The 18,081-nt window shown below is 55.8% G+C and overlaps 1 protein-coding gene across 1 annotated transcript in view; it reads left to right on the top strand.

Moving 5' to 3' along the window:
• Positions 1–18,081, top strand: part of RAB11FIP3 (RAB11 family interacting protein 3) — a 67,872-nt gene that overhangs the window by 40,615 nt on the left and 9,176 nt on the right. Inside the window, exons 4-7 of the mRNA XM_037005664.2 lie at positions 4,597–4,790; positions 8,818–8,967; positions 14,213–14,248; positions 17,896–17,989. Of these exons, the coding sequence (XP_036861559.2) occupies positions 4,597–4,790; positions 8,818–8,967; positions 14,213–14,248; positions 17,896–17,989 (474 nt within the window). The remainder of the gene's footprint in view (positions 1–4,596; positions 4,791–8,817; positions 8,968–14,212; positions 14,249–17,895; positions 17,990–18,081) is intronic.

Raw genomic sequence — 18,081 nt, 5'->3', positions numbered from 1 at the left:
TCTGGCTCCGGACTCTGCGAGGAGACCCCTGCTGTGTTAAGCTCCCAGCTGTGGTGGTGGCCCCAGGACTCTAGCACAGTGACCCTGTTAGTTGGGAGAGTAAAGGCGTCTTCTTGTTTTGTACTTTGACGTGGGGACTGCCTTCTGGAGCCGGGTGGGCAGGCAGCCCACCCGGGAGGCCTCCCAGTGCACATGCATCATCACCTTCAGGAGGCATGAAGTGTGCAGCAGCGATGCTCTCTGGGTTTTGAGATCCTACTTTTTTAGAATGGAGGAAACATAAGTTTTTTTGTTACTTAAAAATTAATACATGTTATATTTCAGCAGTTTGAGGTTTACAGAAAATGGAATAGATAGTACAGAAAGCCCCCAGTGCCCCCACCGTGAACATCTTGTGCAGTGAGGTGGCTCTGTAATCGATGAGCCAGCATCGGCGCGTTGTTACTATGTCCACAGCTTACACCAGGGTTCACCGTCCTTCGGTCCGTTCTCTGGCTTTGGACAAATGTGCCTCATTATGTGTCCACCATTGCGTCATACAGAGTAAATTTGCTGCTCTAAAAACCCTCTGGGCTCTCCTCATTCATTCCCCCCACTGCTGACACCCCCTAATCTTTAATTGTTTCCATAGCTTTGCCTTTTCCAGAACATCAGAGTTGGAATCATCCATTTTGTGGCCTTTGCTAACTGGTTTCTTCTGCTTAGTAATGTGCATTTAAGGTTCCTCCATGTCTCTTTGTACTTCCTAAGGTTTTTTAGTCGTAATTTTTTGGCAAACTAGGTACTGTGAAACTTGTAGAAAGATTGCTCTTTTTAACAAAAAGCTAGCACTTCATGTAATCTTAAAAGTCCAATAAAAATACAAGTAGAGAATACGTGTATTACTCCAGATGTCACATTTGGAGATCGTTTGCCGGAGGTCTTCAGAGATAAACAGACCTTCTTTGATTTAATGGCTGGGCACTCGAGCGTCAGCCCGGGCCCCTGTGGGTCGCCTCCCGGTGGGCCGCAGCACCAGGCGGCTCCTCTTGCTGCTGGGGCTCGGGCCTCCGGCAGCTCCTGTGATCCCCTGCGCACACTGTTGGCACCTAGCTTCTGATAAGTCCCAGGAGACAGTTTTTAACTGGGGGCATTCTGAGCTTCAGGGCAGAAGGGGCAGGGGGACACAGAGCCAGGTGTGGGATGGAGGGCGAGCTGACTTCTAGGGCTTCTGGGACGGGGACAGGCCAGCTCCCAGGAGCGGGCGGCCGGGCGGAAGCCATAAGGGCCACCCGAGCTGTGCCTGCTCCGCCTCTCCTCCCGCCGCCCACGCCCAGAGGGAAGAGCTGTCTCACTGAAAGGGTGAGAGTGTGTCTTTTGTGCAAACTGTTACCAGAAAGTTGAGAACAAAAGCCGCCCTGTTCTGAGGTCTCCCAGCAGGGACACTTCGTGAACTTTGCCCCCGCCCTGGCCAGCATGCAGGAGGTTTAAAGGAGCGTCTCTGGGAGCAGGTTACACTGTGAGGCAGTGATGTGCCCGCAGGTGGACCAGGTTTTGCAGAAACCCCAGCATGACTGGCAAGTAGGAGGCCCCATGGCGTCAGCTGAGAGAAACCAGGGCCTGGTCTGGACAGACTCACGTGCTTGCAGCTGGGTGGGGGGCCATCTCCAGGAGCGTGTTCATGGATCCTGTGTGCAGAGCCAAGCCTGGCCTGTGAGGCTGCCCAGACTGGCGTCTGAAGGTAAGAGAGGCCGGAGCAGCAGCAGACACTGGCTGGTGCTGGCCGTGGCTCGGCTTCCCTCGGAGGGACCGTGGGCTGGTCAGTGGGGACCCCGGGCAGGGTTGGCTGCACCTGGGCTCCTCACTAAGGCTCTGAACATGGGCTCTCCTGTCTTTCCATTGGCAGATGTTAAGTTAGCTGGTGAAGGTAATGTTAATGTGTAGCTAAGTTTCCTAAGGTGAACTGTGATTTTTAAATGAGTTAATCTAAACATGTAATTTGTTAACATTTTTAAAGTTGGTAGCCTAGGCTGTGGGCTTCTGAGCAAAGCTGCACCCTGTCTGGTGGCAAATATGATCTGGTGGCACGTTGTCTGAGCTGTTCCCGTTTGTCCGGTAGACTGGGTAGGCATGCACGGTGCTCTGAGATGGTGTGGCATCTCTTGACAGGCAGGTGTCCACCTACTGCTCTGGAAAGTCCCCTGGCTTGCTGACATCTATTCAGGGCATCCTTGACCAAAAGCAGCTGACCCTTCTGGGGGTGCACAGAGGGCAGGGGAGAGAGTGTCCGGCTCTCCCAGCCCACTCGACCCCCTGGGCTTCAGCCTGGCCCTCACGGAGCCAGTGGGTCTCGCGCCCTCTTAGGGCCTCTCTGTGGCGTCAGCTGCTTAGGTCGCTGTGGGTAAGAGGCTGCTTACTGCCCAGCTCCCACACTTGTGCCTGAGTGTTCATGGCAGTGCTGTGGGGACAGGACCTTCACAACCCCATTTGTTTATAATCTGGGGCAAATAGGGCAAATCAAGGTGTAAGTGCAAACGTAACACCTTTTGTGAATGGGAAGCAGTGTTCATCTCTGCAGCCTCTCCCACTGGCACAAGAGCAGGTTTACTTTGGAATCAAAGAGTCGGAGGTGGGGCGAGTTCGTCCTCCTCCAAGAACCGAGTGCCCACACTGATGTGTGGCAGTCGGTTTGTAGAGTGCCTGCCTCCTCGCACCTGGTCAGTAGAGAGTTACTTCCATCCGGGAACATCCTGCCCAGACTTCAAGGGGTTTTCGTCTGCAGCCCGGGCCTCAGCTGCACAACTGGCCAGGAGCTGCTTGCGAGTGCAGTGTGGGGGCCCACGTGATGGGCCTCCTTCCCTTCCCTGGGGTAAGTGCCCTTGGGCTCCAAGCCCCTAGGCAGGAGCACCGTGTCTGTCGGAGTGCGGTTTGGCTGGCTTTTCCAAAGCTGACCCAGAGTTATGTTCGGTTTCCTACAGGAAACCATCTCAGAGGGCCCCCAGTCAACGTCTGGGGCCCTGCTTGGTGAGGACTGGGCAGTGGGGGCCCTGCCTGCCTCCTGGGTGTGGGTCTGAGAGGTGGGGAGGGGGGTTCCATGGGACCTTCCTGCACACAAGGGTACCGACTGGCCTAGCAGACTCCGGTCTTCGTTGTTAGAGCTCTGGGGGATCTTCCTGGTGCCCTTGGGTGACTCAGGCAGCAACCCCACATGAGCCTGCAGTGCCATCTGGGCACCTGATCCACAGCCCCCCTTGGAGAATGTCAGGCAGTGGCTGTGGATTTTGTACCTGCTCTCGTGTGCTTCCTGCGTGGGCCCAGCCACCGGTGCCCTGGGCCTGCCTGGCCCTGACACCCATCCGCCTGTGCTGCCCGCAGGTCGAGCGGAGCCTGCCCGTACCTGGCGGAGGGACACATGTCAGCGCTGATGGGTTGGCTGGAGTCGGTGCCTCTTAAAGTCAGTTCCTGGCTTCAGATTTTGAAGGAATGCTTTTCAGGAATTATTTAGTTGCCTTAGATTCCAAGAAAGATTGGGTTTTGCTTTGGTATAAGTAACATCACTGCCCACCTGTAGGAGGTATATCTCATGTTACTCCCTACTTTATTCCGGCATCTGGCAGGGGTTCCACCCACTGGACACGCGGACCCTTTCTGGTCTCTTTCTGTACCTGGCTGTGTGGTCTCTCTGCCAAGATGAGCATTTACAGCCCCCTCTGTGCAAACTGCAACAGGGCTGGGAGTGGCGGAGACCCTAGGCTGAGGGCACATGGCTGGCGGGCCACCCCAGGCTCCCGCCACTCTCAACCCAGCCCTTCACATTTCTTAGATGGGCCCTGGAGCCTCGGGGGAAGCCGAGTGAGGGTCTCAAGGTCAGCTGAGGGCGGCGGCTTTGTGTGACTGCAGCCCGGCCCAGCACTCCACCGCATCTCGTGACACCAGCCTGCAGAGCTACCTTGCTCCGTCTGCGCTCCTGACGGCGTCTTGTTTGCAAATTGTTAATCTTTTGGTTGTTAGAATCTTTCGAGCATGAAATTTTGGCTGCTTTTGCCAGCCAATACAATTGCATTTTAAAGTTGAGATTATAAATTGAAAATGACCTGTTTAATGGTTCTTTACTTTTAAGCAGACACTTAACCTTGAGTGTATTTGATTGGTTTAATGACTGATTAATAGTATTTTTGAGGTTAGGCCACATTATTAAATTTCAAAGCAATAGCCTAAACGTACATAGTAGATACTGGTGGTAAGTTTTTAACTCAAGAAGGTATATTCTTACACTATTTTATATTAGTTCTTTGAATATAAATAATTCCAGTGCTGCCATGATGACATGGATGGTTCTGCTGGGACTTATATGATGTTGGTATGCTTTGTATCTGTTTTAGCTATGTTTTTAATAACAAACTTTAAAGATCAGTCCAATAGTTTTTGTCTGCTCTATGCACATGGCCAATTTTCCACCTTTTAAAATGCTATTTTGTAAGCTGATGTGTCTGCTAGGAAACCTACTGGGGACCTCTCCATGGGCGAGCTGGCCCTCCATGCAGTCATTGGACGCTTGCTGCTGTGCACGCGGTCGGTTCCAGGGTGCTGGGGCTGACTCTCGGCGCTCTCTCCTAGGCCAACGAGGTGACAGACAGCGCGTACGTGGGCTCTGAGAGCACCTACAGTGAGTGCGAGACCTTCACAGACGAGGACACGAGCGCGCTGGTGCACCCCGAGCTGCAGTCCGAGGGCAGCTCGGCTGTGCCTTCTGAGGGCCTGGACGCCATGGAGGGGCCTGGCCGCGGTGCCCTGCTGCTACTACCGGGCAGGTCTGTTCTCGCCTTATGTGGCCTGAGGGCATGGAGTGGACGTGTCTGGTGGGAAGCTCGGGTTCCTGGAGGGGTGGGCGTCAGGCTGGTGTCATCGTCACAGAGCCTGGGGAGGGTGCAGATCCTGCAGGGTGAGCCCACGCCTGCCACCTGAGCAGGGTCTGGGCCGTGCCAGCCCTGGTCAGAAATGCTGTAGAAGCATCGCATGGCTTCTTTGGCTGCAGAGGTAGAAATCATGGGGAAAGACCGACTCGTCTCGCGGGTTTTGTCAGCACCGTCCTTGTGAACCGGGTCAGGACTGCGTTCGGAGAGTGTTGTCCCGCAGGATCTTAGGTCCCGTGAGCTTCGTGGCACCCCGACCAGGCCTGCTCCCATCTGTGTGCCTCCCCTGGGGTTCCCCATGCCCTGGCGGAGCTGGCAGGGTCCTAGAGGTGCAGGAGCTGTGGCTTTGCTCCATACTACTTGGGGAGCCATTATGCTTAGACCCTGGAAATGGTTTGGTTTTATCGTTTTGCTGATTTTTTTTGTTTCATTTGGTCTTGTGTTGGCCCCCACAGGGCATTCCATGTTTTCTTTTTAACTGAAGGTTGCATACCCTCAGGAGGGTGCACCTGTCATAGGCAGGCAGCCCCACTCTGCCAGCTCTGCCTTCCTAGGTGTGAGCACACGGTGTGCACGCTCTCACACCCGCCACTTCCGTGCGGCTTTGTGGCTGTGAGGTTGTTCTTTGTACACAGCCGTCAGCCTTTTTCTTTGGTGATCGGTGTGCTGTGGGTGTGACTGCTGCAGCTTTCATTGGCCCTGGTGGGCCTTCAGGCAGGTCAGTTCTGGTTTTATGAGTGAGGCTGCTGAAAATAGGACATGTCCTTAGTGGCCGAGTTTGTGTCTGCAAGTGGAGTGTGGCGCGTTGGGCGTGCACCTGGCCTTAGAGCTGTGGTGCTCATGGCCACGCGGCTGCAGACAGGGTAGCAACTGCACAGGCCCCTGCTGTCTGCCCACTGCGGGGCTCTGGCTGCCCCATCCTGACAGTTCCGGCATCATCTGCACGTCCGCTGCTCCCTGCTTGCTTCCTTCCTGGAGGGCGTGCAGGGGGGCATTGGTGCTGGTAGTTCTTACTGGTTCTCCCGGGTGAGTAAGGGGAGTGTCTTCTCTAGCATTCTTGCATTTGGAGATGCTCTTTTGCGAGGGGCCTGTGTCCTTATGCAGGGGTCTGCCAGCTTTTTCTGTAAAAGGCCAGGTGCTTTCTTTGGCTGGCAGCCATCTGTCCTCGGGGGCTACTGCTCAGCTTTGCTGCTGAAGCGCAGAGTGGCTCATGAGCGGACCCTGCTGCGGCCCGGCCCCGCGCCTGCACCCTGCTCACAGCGCTCCTGCTCAGTCGGGTTTTCTCTCTCTCTTTTTTGTTTTGATTAAGGTATCATTGATATACAATCCTATGAAGGTTTCACATGAGCAGCGCTGTGGTCTCAGCATTCAAGGTGGGCTGCCTCTTACTGACCTGTAGGAGCTCTTTACATATGTTAGGTTCGAGTCTTTTTCCTACCCGGTAGGTTGCTCGTTCACTTTCCTGGTGTTTTTAATTCTATGATAGCCCAATTCTGTTTTTCTCTTGTGGCTCGTACTTCTGTGTTCGTTTAAGAAATTTTAAAGGCTTTGCTGTTGTTCCTTTATATCAGCCTCTGTAATCCCTCCATAGCTGACTTGCGTACGGTACGAAGTAGGATCGTTTTTCCACGTGGATATCCAATCCACTCAGCCTCGTTCCCGAAGGCCCTCCTTCCTCCACTGTCTGGTGTCACCTTGGTCCCTGAGGTGGCACAGGTGTGTGGGGCTGTCCAGACCCCCACTGTTCTGTGCCGTGTCTGTTCCCCAGGCAGCGCCACGTGCCCTTCATCCCAGCGAAGCCACAGACCACGCCGTCCGGCGTCTGTCTGCAGCCTGTTCTTCAGGGCGGTGTTGGCACCTGTTGGCCCTGCTGGCCCTGCCATGTGGATTTTAGCGTCAGCGTGTTAGCCTCTGTAGAGAAGTACCTGCAGGGATTTGGCTTGGACCCACAGATCGCTCTGGGGCGTGTCGCTGTCCTCACGGTCTGGGGTCTCCAGGTTTTGGCCTAGTGTACTTCCCTTGCCCGCACCTTCTCATCTCTTGTTCACAGTCTGAACATGGAATAGACTCTCCCTCCGTGTGGGTCTCCTTCAGTTTGATTGTTGCTTGGGTGTGACCACCAGGTGTGTGCGCTTCAGGCTGGGCAGATCCGTGGGCAAGTACACCTTTCAGGGCACAAGCCCAGCACGTGTGGCCGTGGAGCACGGGGGACCGCCATCTGCGTGGCTGGCAGTGATGGGGACGAGGGGCAACGTGGTGTCTCCAGGGCTCAGAAGGAGGTGGGCCAGCTGGTCGTGCCGTCATTGTCTGCAGCTTTCTTACAGTATTTTTTAAGGTAATAAGCTAAATCCTTCTAATTAAATTTATTTTGAGTCAAGTAATCAAAGAAAGCTGAAGAAATGCCAAATATGGGAGATTATTCTGAGGTCTCAATTTTTTTTTTGAAGGTTTCCAGACTCTAAGCCTTCATGCCCATAATCAATGACTTGCCCTCAAGACTTGGTGAAATCACGTTACTGTCCAATTTGAGAAATAGTTTCTTTTTTCCGTTTTGGAAAGCACATTGGTACGAGGATGCTGCTGGTGAGTGGGTGTCACCCATCCTGAGCCGACGGTGTGGTGCACGGCAGCTGTGTCCAGGCCCTGGCCCCCAGTTGGTGCATGTGGCTCTGAAGAAAGCCATGAGGAGAAATCACCCCCAGGACAGGCAGAGAAAGAGAGTGGTGGGCTTCATGCTGCCCTCGTTCCTCCCGTCAGTCTGAGGGTGGCGTGTCCCTCACATGCCGTCAGGCGCCCAGCCCGCGGAGCATGGGGTGTTCCCTCTCAGTGATGCATCCCCCTCTCAGGGCAGGTCTCTCTCCCAGAATCTGGGTACCTTGGTAAACTAAGCAGCCGATCTTACACAGAAACAGAAAACAGTCCTCTGGTAGCATAGCCTGATTTAAAACGGTGATGACTGGGGGCAGTTCTTTCTTCCTGTCTCTGTGTGAGGGACTGACTGCAGACAGGGTCAGTCCGACTTGGAAGCGCTGCAGAGAGCGGTGAGGAGTGAGGCAGTCGACCTGGCTTCGTCCATCCAGGTGCAGATAACAGAACTGTCTGTGAAATTGTGCGTAAAAGCGTGCAAAGCCCCCTACGTGGCTTCTAGATGCTTGCTGGATGTGCATTTGTGGGATGGAATGGGAACCTGCTCCGTGTGCCCAGCGGCTGTGTGGGCGTGGGGAGGTGCACAGACCTGGCTCCCTCCTTGACTAGTGGGAGGCCCCCTTTCCTGCTGGGGAGGTGGGGAGCTCTGCCTGCTCGCAGATTCCTGTTTGGGCCGGTGGTGACAAGCTCAGTCCAGCCCTGGTGCAGAAATGCTGCAGTGGAGCCTGAGCTGAGGGCCTGGCCTCGCCCCATGGCCCTGTCGTCTGGAGGTGGGCGTGCAGGAGCGCTCTCCCTCTCATGGGCAGAAGGGGTGCTAGCAGCGAACCCCCTCACCTCCCCTGGCTGGAATTTGCTTTCTCAGTGTTAAGTCGCAGCAGAAATTCGTGCTCACATTGGCCGCAGCTGTGTGAAGACAGCAGCCCTCTTCAGAAGCAGCCCTGGAGGTGGGCCTTCTCCGGCGGCCATTGTTCCACTTGGCCTGTGGCTGGCACATGAACTGGAGGTGCACAGGGGAGCCGGACATCAGAGGCTGCTTAGGAGATGGGGTGCAGACAGTCTTGTTTTTGAAGTGGTGACATTTTGGGAATGTTGGGCCAAGTAAAATAAGTTGTTAAAATCAACTTCATGTGTTCATTTACTTTTTTTTAACTTGGCTCCTAGGACACTGGAGCTCACGCATGGGCCCTGCCGCACATTTCTGCTGAGTGCCGGCTGCACCCTCGGTTCTGGGGCCGCCCCAGCCGAGAGCCAGCAAGCCCTTTCTGCTCTGCCCCTGCAGACCCCGCCTGCACAGTCAGCCTGTCGTCATGGCGATCGGGGGCGAAGAGCACTTCGAGGACTACGGCGAAGGCAGCGAGGCGGAGCTGTCCCCGGAGACCCTCTGCGAGGGGGGCCGCAGTTGCCGGGAGTCTGTTCTTCCCGTCCCCAGGTGACGCGGCCCTGCACGTGGCCTCCCTGTCCGCAGTGGGGGGTGAGGCTCCCTCTTGGTTCCTAACCTGTACTATTTGTAATGGAATTAAATATACCGCAGTCAAAACTTTAAGACGCGTAGATGGATGAAAGTTGGCCAAAGTTTCTCTCATCCAGTTATATTCCCAGCACATTGCAAAATTATAAGGCCTCAGCTGGGGCATGTGGCACGGAGCCTGTGCTGAGAAACTTGGCCTCGTGGGCTCCGTAGCTGTTAGTGGCAGAAGGCGTCATGGCCCGTGGCTGACACCGAAGGAGGTTCTGTGTACGTGATGTGGGGGCCTGTAATCTCTGCTCTGTTGGCAGATCTCCCTTACACAGCAGTGTCCCCAGCTGTCATCGCCAGGGTCTGTAAGATCCTCTGACCTCCCTCCTCCTGAGGCTGAAGGCTTGTGCCCTTTGACCGGCCTATGAGGGAGGCTTTAGTATCACAGACAGTTCCTCAGGCTCACTTTCTTACAAGTGTCTGGCGGCTACAACCTGTCTGGAAACTTCTGGCCTTGAATAAGCTGAGCCATGGCACCTAGAGGAGAGGAGCCCTCCCCTCACGAAGCGCGAGGCTATGTAGAGGCCTGAGTGTGCGGCGTCCTGTAGGCCTGGCCACCCTGTGTTGGTGATCAGCCCGTTGGAGGACATGGCTGCCTCTTCTGGTGAGACGCCTGCCTGGCAGGACAGCCTGTGCACCTCAGTCCCCTTTCCTTTGCCCCCCATTGTTGAAATTCTCCATCTCTGCCAACAGCAGAAAGCGTGCGTCTTTAAGCCAACAACTGCAAGACTCTCCTTTGCCCAAGTGGTTACCCAGGCCCAGGGGACATGGCTGGGGCAGTACTGGGAGGGCCTGCCTGCCAGGGCTCCCTCTGGCTCCTCGGTGGGCCCCTCGTGAAGGGCTCACCAGCCTTGGGGTGGGGGCCTGCCACAGGCGTGCTGGGAAGAGGAGCTATGCCCTCTCCTGACACGCACCTGCGTGATGGCGGAATTAAGGCCAGAGGACTTGGCAGGCTTAATGGGCCGCGCTCCTGTCCCGTCACATCCCCTTCCGCTGGCTTAGCTCGTGTCTCTCTCCTGTCCTGTGCTCTTACTGGTTTTCCATCTCAGTGTAACATCTGTGCCACAGTTGGTATTCCCCTTTGAGTCTCCTTAAACTGGACTTCCCAACTGGCTTCCAGAGGCCTGCCGGTCCTCAGCCCCAGGGACGGTGCTACCTCCTGGCCTCTCCTTCTGGGGTGTCGCGGGTGCCTTGAAAGCCCACCGACATTAGGTCGCAGGGAGGCCAAAAGAATTCTGAGTTGCCAACAGCCTTGAGGATGGCATTCTGGTGATAAGGCAGCATGTGGCTTTTGATCCTGGTGGTTTTTAGAGCAGCTATTAAAATATTTCCGCACAGTAAGTGAGACACCCCCTCGAGACAGGCTGCACCCTCAGGCTGGTGGGCTCTTGACAGGGTCAGAGCAGCGCGTGCAGCGCTTACCTCCTTGCAGGAAGGGCTTTTCTCTTGTGATGAAGGTGACGGGCTACGCCCGCCCTCTGAGCACCAGACCAGGAACAGGCAGGTGTGGAGCTAAGCCCCCTGCTGCCCCAGCTGGTGGGTGTCACAGGGCCTGGAGGTGACATTGAGGCAAGTGGGTTCTCAGCAGTCTTAAGGTAAGAGCCAGAGTCTTCCAGAGCCAGATTGCTGACCTCCTGCTGCCGTCCAGCCCCGAGGGGTGTTCCGGACGCCCCGACAGGCCCTGCTCTCTCCTGAACTGACACCTCTTGTCTCTCTAGCGCTCGTCCGCTTGTCGCAAAGCTGCACAGCATCCTCACTGACGAGGCGTTTGAGTTTTACTGTAGCCAGTGCCACAAACAAATCAACCGTCTTGAGGATCTTTCTGCTCGCCTGAATGATCTTGAAAAGAATAGGTAATGGATGCAGCGCCTGGCCTCGCTCTTTGTTCAAGGGCGGGGGAGACTCCGGTCACCTGTGGCTCCCCGCAGCTGCTCTGACCTGAGGTGACACTGGCTCAAGCCAGCCACCTCTGGGGTGCTTGTCCTGAGGCCAGCATGCAGCTGTGGGCTCTGCCTCTGCCCCCCCAACCCTGCATGCGCTTGGCCTGTGTCTGGGGGTGCACGCTGCCCTTCTCGGCCACATGCACGTGCCGTGGCCTGACCAGCCGCCTTGGCCCCAAGGGAGGGGAGGATCTCCCCGCGATGTGGACATCCAGCACATGAGAGAAAATCTGAGCTTAGAAAGAGATACTTTCTTTGCTGTACCAAGATTTCTTTCACTGAGAGTCTCAGGAAACAGTACCAGAAAATTTAAAGTAAGATTTGGTCTTAAAGAACAGATTGTAACCAGTTTTCAAGAATGTTAGTTTAAGCCAGGGGTGCATACTCCGGGCGACCCCTCCTGAAATCGTTTCTGTAAGGCCGCCTCAGACTCCATCGCCAGAGGAATCCCGATTTGCTGCGCTGCTGTGAAAGTGGGCGGCCCAGCCCAGCACAGACTCCCTGACCTTCGTCCACCTGTTAGGTTTCTCTTCTCCATCTGTTGGCTCCAGTTGGTATCAAAGCCATTTGCCTCCCTCTCTATCCGCCAAGCACACACCCGGCTCAGGCCAGGATTCTAGAGGAAACGGTCCCTTTTACTGGCTTCTCACAATTGCACAGACTCCAGGTGCAGAAAGCATTTTGGATAGCTTGGACACACACTGACATGTCCAGTACACGTACTGTTGTATGGGCCCGAGCGGTCTGGAGAGGAGATGGGTCACGTGCGGAGCTTACCGCAGCAGCCCCAGCCCAACGAGTGGTGAGCGACCCCCAAGAGCTGTTGTGCTGGCAGGAAGGGTGGCGCATCCTGACCTCTGCTGCGGGCTCCTGGGCAGCAATGTGGGGCAGCTTCCTATATGAAGGGGCCTTGGACCAGTGGGAGAGCACATAAAAGCTGGCAGAAAGGTGACCCATCCTGATGGTTTCGGTGTGTTCAGAACAGCCTCCTAAAAGCTGCCTCCCGGCCTTGAGGGGCCTGCCCTCTAGGGCCTCAGCAAAGGCCGGCTCGGTCTCCCCAGGGGTCCTCACAGCTGGCGGCCCCGTTGTTCCCACTGTCCTGCCTCAAACCCCAATTGCAGCATCTTTGACATCTGATAAAATTTCTACCCAGTGAACTTTTTCTTATGTTCTTTGCGACACTCCACATGCAGGCTCGAGTCCGTCCAGCAAGTGCCCAGTCAGGTGTGGGGGGGACAGGACCTGGCGTTTGTGGCCATCTGTCAGCTTCAGAGGGGAGCTGGTGGGGGTCCTACCAGCACTGGTGGGAAACTAGAAGTGCGCTTAGTGGGGGCTTTCCAGGGATACTTGAGAAAATGTGGCATCTGATTATTCTGAAGACCTGCTAGCCTCTGTTTAGGGAAAACCGGTCTCCACCTTTTGTGTGTGTTTGAGTGAGTGTTCAGTGCTTCAGGACGTCCACTGCACCTGACTGGTGAGGGACCCTCTGTCCTTCTCCTCTGGAGACCTGCCCTCTCACCAGGTGGGCTTGATCACCTCTCTGTAAATGACAGGAAACATAAAGGCATTTCTCGTCCCTCATTCTTGGGAGACTGAATGTAGAAGTGGTCTTTTCCCATGTTGCCAGCCTGCCCCAGGACAGCTGTGGCCACCTGTGCTGTGCTCTGTGGGGCAGAGAGAGCCTGGGATGCGGCTAAGTTCAGCCAGCACGTCCAGCGTGGCTCACGTCTCAGCCACCTGTTGCCCAGGACAGACTTGCCAAGGTGGGTTAATAAGCCACTAAAACCATTGTTATCATCAGGACACAACTATCAGAAAATTGCTCCTGAGCCCTCAGCTAAGGAGATCTGAATCTTGCCTGTTGGTTTCCATGGGATTGCCTCAAAATTAACATATTTGGTCATAGCTGGTGGATGATAAAAGGTGATTTAGTCCACACTGTATCTGGAAGCTTTGATGTCAGGTATGATTTCTCCCCAGTGAATCTCAGAACGGGCCAACAGCTGTCGTGTTTCCTAGCTCCTTGGGAGACCCTGCAGGAAGCGTTCCTTCTGCGGACACTGAGAAGTCCCGCACCTAGAGGCGTACTGCCACTGCCTGACGGTCTGGCCCCTGAGAGTCGGTGGGCAAACTGCTCAGTGAACCTGTGCTACCCATTAGTTTCGGGGAGTCTCAGAGATACTAGGACAAAATTAGATTTGTGTTAAATTGTGTAAGTGGTATCAGGGTCTAGACAGGAGAGGGAGCCACACAGTACCTGGGAGGCTGCTACCAGCACCCAGCACTGGGAGGGGCAGGGGAGGGTGTGGTGTCGGCGCCCCTGAGGTGCCGTGCAGGGGCCTGGAGCCTGGGAACAGACCCTTTCCTCCTGCCCTGTCTCTCGTAGTGCCCCTCCCCCTGAAACTTGGGTCCGCAAGGAAGAAAGGGTGAACTAGGGCTGAGGGGCAGAAAGTCGGCGACTGGTAGAGCACATACTTCTCTTCGCAAAGAACTTCCCACCCAGGCTTTAAGAGAGTCATAGGTGTATTTGATTGTCAGGTGGAGAAGATGAGTTCAAGACAATGATTTTTCTTGTGCTCAGAGAGATGACTTGCATCTTCTCTTAGGCTGAGGCTAACGGTTTAACAGTTAAATTGGAAATAAAACTTTGGGCTTCAGAATGAGAGATAAGGTAAGTGTGGCGGTTTTTGCCCCTGCGTGATCACATCAGAGGGGCAGTGTGTAACCGACTGGACTCACTACCCTGGAATGGCAGCAGGGAAAGTTTCCAAAGCTCTGGCAGGCGGGATGATGGTACACAGTCCTAGTGCCCAAGGGAAGCCCGTGACAGGCCCCTTCCATTGTCCATAAGGCTGCAGGGTGCCTCACGTGGGCGCCAAGCATTCAAGGGCAAGTTTGGCTTCAGAAGGGTTTGGAACGTGGCGTCAGCTGCTGCTCAGACCCCGTACGTCCAGCTGGTGGGTCCGGGCGCTGGGGTCGCCTCTGAACTGGGTCTGGCTGTGGCTCCACCTCAGGCATCCATGTGGCTGGCTGAGGCCTTGGCAGTCCCCGAAACTGCCCCCGGGCCCCTGAGTGTCGTGCTGAGTGGCCATTCCTGCACGGAGCCACATGCCTGTGGAGCCGAGCCCTGTATCTCGTCAGCCTGACTTTCCTGTTTCCTCCTGTGGCTCCCTATCTGTCCTCTGACACAATTTTCCTGTTTATTTTGATTTGCACAGTCCAACGAGGCGGCTCTCCAGCAGGAAGGTGGCAAGGTAGGAGACCCCTGCTTACTACTGAGATGCTTTTCTAAAGTATTGCTGTCTGTCATAGCTCTTTAAAACATGCTCAGAAAATACTATTTCCCAAGGTATTTAAAACATTTTAAAGTTACTTCTCATGTTTGGGGTTCAAAGTAATTTGAAGGTATGTGTTGAGAAAGGTGTTCCCCTGGCTGTGGCCTAGGCCTGGGCTATGGCAGGGGGTCTGTGCTGGAAGCTTTCGGCATTCCTCGTCTCTTAATGAGTCTTTACGGCAAGGTCCCCACATGGCGACAACGGGTCAACCCCCTGGTGCAGAGGGTCTGCTAGGGGCTGACGTCTCTGAGCCAGAGTGTGATGGAGCCTGGGTCCACATCCGCCTCCTTCAAGGCTGCCCCCTTCCTGCCCCCCTGCCCCCCAGCTCCCCAGGCGAGGAGAATGTGAGAGAGACGTACCCACTTCAAGTTTCTGAAGAACGTGCCTTTGTGGCCATTTCTTCATCACTTGGTTTGTATGCTGCCTGTTCCTCTGCAGCGACAGGACGGGCTCGCACGCCGCTTCCCCTGCCAAGCCAGCTCCGGCTCAGCTTTCACGGGGTGGCAGGGAGAAAAGAGGTCGTGGGATACATGCCCGAGAGCTCCTTGGACGCCTCGCCCTAGAGTGCATCCCAGATCGGAAATGGGTCTGGGCTGCGTTTGGGGGCAATGTTCGCTGTCTTCTAACCCCAGGGAGGCTGCTGAGAAAAAGCTGATACTTCTGAGTTTTCCTTGTGACTGTTTTTTCCTCTTTGGAAGTTTTTAAGATTTTTTTTTTTTATCTTTAAAGTTCAGAAATTTTATGATGAATCTTGTGAGTCCTTTCTCCCATTAACTCTGCTGTGTAGAATGGAAGGTGTGCTGTCTCAGTCTGGGGGCGCCTGTCCTTCAGTTCTGGGGACCGTTGTCATGTGGTCTCCCTGACGGTGCCTCCTCCCAGCTTCCTGTGGGGCACCTGCTCGGGGCCTCTCGCCCCTCAGCCTTGCTGCCCATGCCTCCCCTGCTTGGGCTCCCCTCCGGGTCTCCTCCCCGAGTCCTTGTCTGCGCTCTGGCTTTCTTAGACGTTTGCCTGGAAGAGCTGGGGGTGCTGTCTGTCCACGCCGCAGTGTTTGTCCACAGCTGGTGGGGGACCTCCGGCAGGTGTGTGCTATGGATGGGGCCCCTGTGGGGGCAAGGGTTTTCTCCAGTCCGGCTGGACAGTTCCCTGTGTGGAGTCCTCACCCGGCTGCTGGTGTCGGGATCCACGCCAGGCCGCCCACGTTGTTCACAGAGGCAGAGCTGTGGGTCCCGAGTCTGGGCTCGCCTGGGTCTGGGAGGGTGCTTCTCAAGGCGTGCAGGAGACCCCCTCCTTCCCTCACCTGTGCCCACCTGTCGCATCCTCGGGGGCTGTCCTTCCTGGGCTCTCCACAGAGAACTGGCAGCCTCCAGCCTGTGCCTCCGTTCTCGCTTCCTGGGACCCTGGACACCTCTTTTCCGGTTCTATCTCCTCTTCTGCTCTTTGTCCTCGGGTATGTAAAGCTCAGGTTTTCCTGCATTTTAAGGGCGTAGGAACCAGAGGAAGCAGAAGCCACTGCTGCCAGTTCACCTCCCCACCTTGTTTCCTCCATGGCACTTTTCGAAAAGCCTCTAAGTTCTTAGGAATGTCATAACAATTCCAGCTGCAACTTTGATTGTAGGCTTAGCTTCACTTCCGTTCTCACTCCCATCTTTTACCCCAAATAGGCTACAAAAAGCTGGAGAAACTAGGGAAAGTAAACAACCTCGCTGAGTCACCTCTCAGCTCCTGTGCCTGGGTCAGGCACGGGCCTGGGACACGGGCGCTGTGTCTTTTCACTCCCGGGAAACACCCTTGGTGGACCTTGTAAATAGGGGCGTTGTTCTGCCATCCACACCCAGCGATGCAGCGTTAACCTGTTCTGCCCTAAAACTGCCCCCAGAGCCCCGAGGAGACTCCTGGTGCCACAGCCCCTCTGCATGTGGCCCTGTGCCCGTGTGTGGGTTCAGGAGCCACTAGCTCTGGCCTGTGACCTGCTGTGTGCCTGACCTGGATGGAAGTGGCTCTGGGGTTGGTGTGCGTGTGAGAAGCTGGAGCCCTGGCACAGAGCCAGCCTTGCTGGGCAGAGGTGCAGAGTGGCACCCCCTCAGCAGAAGGCAGGCTCGGGTCCCGTGTTGGTGGTGTGTAGCCCAGCACCTGCTGTCTTGCTGCCAACCCCCCGCAGCCCTTTGGGGTGGATTAGGCTGCCCCCAGCCCCACTTTTGGGGTCCCTTGAATGGGGGCAGACCTAAATGAACAAGCCCACCACCCACCATGCTGAGGCCTTGGGGACTAGGTGTGACCTCATCCTCACATCCAGCCCTTTGGAAGCTCCTGGAGCTCAGGCCATGGGCACAGCCCAGGGCCACAGCTGTGGCCCCTCTGTGGGGTGTCCTGGGTCTGGAGGAGGCAGCATCCTGCCCTAGGAGTGGCATCAGGGTCTCATATATGGGGTCAACATCCCGGGCGTCTCAGAGCAGAGGCTGGGGAGAACACGACGCCCTGCCCTGCTGCCCGCCCCTAGGCTCAACCCTGTCCAGGGTGAAGATGTCGTCCTTCTTTTTTCTTCCCCTTGGCACATTTCTGGGGATAGTATTTAGAAAATGTACAATCTCAGTCCATCCTCAAAAAAGAAATAGAACCTCATTCATCTGATAATGTAGAAATCTTCGGTACAATTTTTAATAGCATTTTATTGAATTCTTACTCTGTGCTGTATCTTTAACAGAAATGTTTACATGTATATAAAAGAACCTCCCTGAAACCTCACACTGGCCTTCAGATGCCCGTTTTTCAGGAGGGGCAAGGATCAGAGGCTGCGTGCCTTCCTCTGGGTCATGTGGCTCTGAGCAGCAGGCTGCTGAGCGTAGCGCCTGGGTTGGTATGTGTAGACGTGCTGCTGGACGCTGGAGTTTCTGGTGCTCCGGGTAATGCAGCTGATACAGCGTCACCGCAGCTGACAAGACCGTTACTGGGTGGCTGAACGTTTGTGTGCCAAGTGCCTTCTAAGGGGCTGGTGTCCGCGGAGCGAAGACGGGCTCTGAAGGCACAGAGGCTTCTGGCGCTTCCGCAGGATGGTGGGGCCTGTGTCTGCCCGAGTCCTGGGCCTGCACAGTACCTGGTGTGGCCCACAGGGCTGGACATAGAGGGTGCTCATGCCTGCCCGTCATCCTGACCCTGAGGAGACCCTGGGAAAGACACGCCATCCACAGAGGTCGGGGTCCTGAGCCAATACCTCGCGGGCCCCCCATGCAAGATGGGTGATGGCGTGCCACAGGAAGGAATGATGGCATGTTTGCTGCCCAGTGCGAACTGCTGTCGCCTGGGGAGCTGGCCGGGCAGGAAGCCGGGCCTGCTCAGCTCCAAAGAGCAGCGGGAGGTCACTGCAGCCCCAGAGCGTGGCTAGCTTGCCCCTCAGTAATGGCGTCCTGCCTGGAACCCCTCAAGGGGACACCTGGGCCCCTGCTGCTGGGTTTTGCTTTTCAGGTGGACCCGGAAATGCTCATTTTAGGAACTAGCTGCTGGGTTTTCCCCCTTTCCTTTTTTCTGCCAAAAGACCTTCTGTGGACCCGGCTGTTGTTTCCTCTCCACAGGCACCTGCACCAGTCGGGGGCCCTGACCATGGAGGGCCTGCCGGAGCCTCCGCTGGACCCCGTGGAGAACATGGAAGAAGACATTGCTGACAAGGTAGGCCCTGGCCCGGGGCGGAGTGCTGTGTGCAGACGGCCCACCTCAGGGTGCCTTCCGAGCGCGGCAGCCCCGTGGTGCACCCCGCGGGG

Source organism: Manis javanica, chromosome 10, assembly GCF_040802235.1.
Source record: "Manis javanica isolate MJ-LG chromosome 10, MJ_LKY, whole genome shotgun sequence".
NCBI classification, from domain to species: domain Eukaryota; kingdom Metazoa; phylum Chordata; class Mammalia; order Pholidota; family Manidae; genus Manis; species Manis javanica.
The sequence above is the reverse complement of the archived record's forward strand: the minus strand, read 5'-3'. Positions and strand labels throughout refer to the sequence as shown.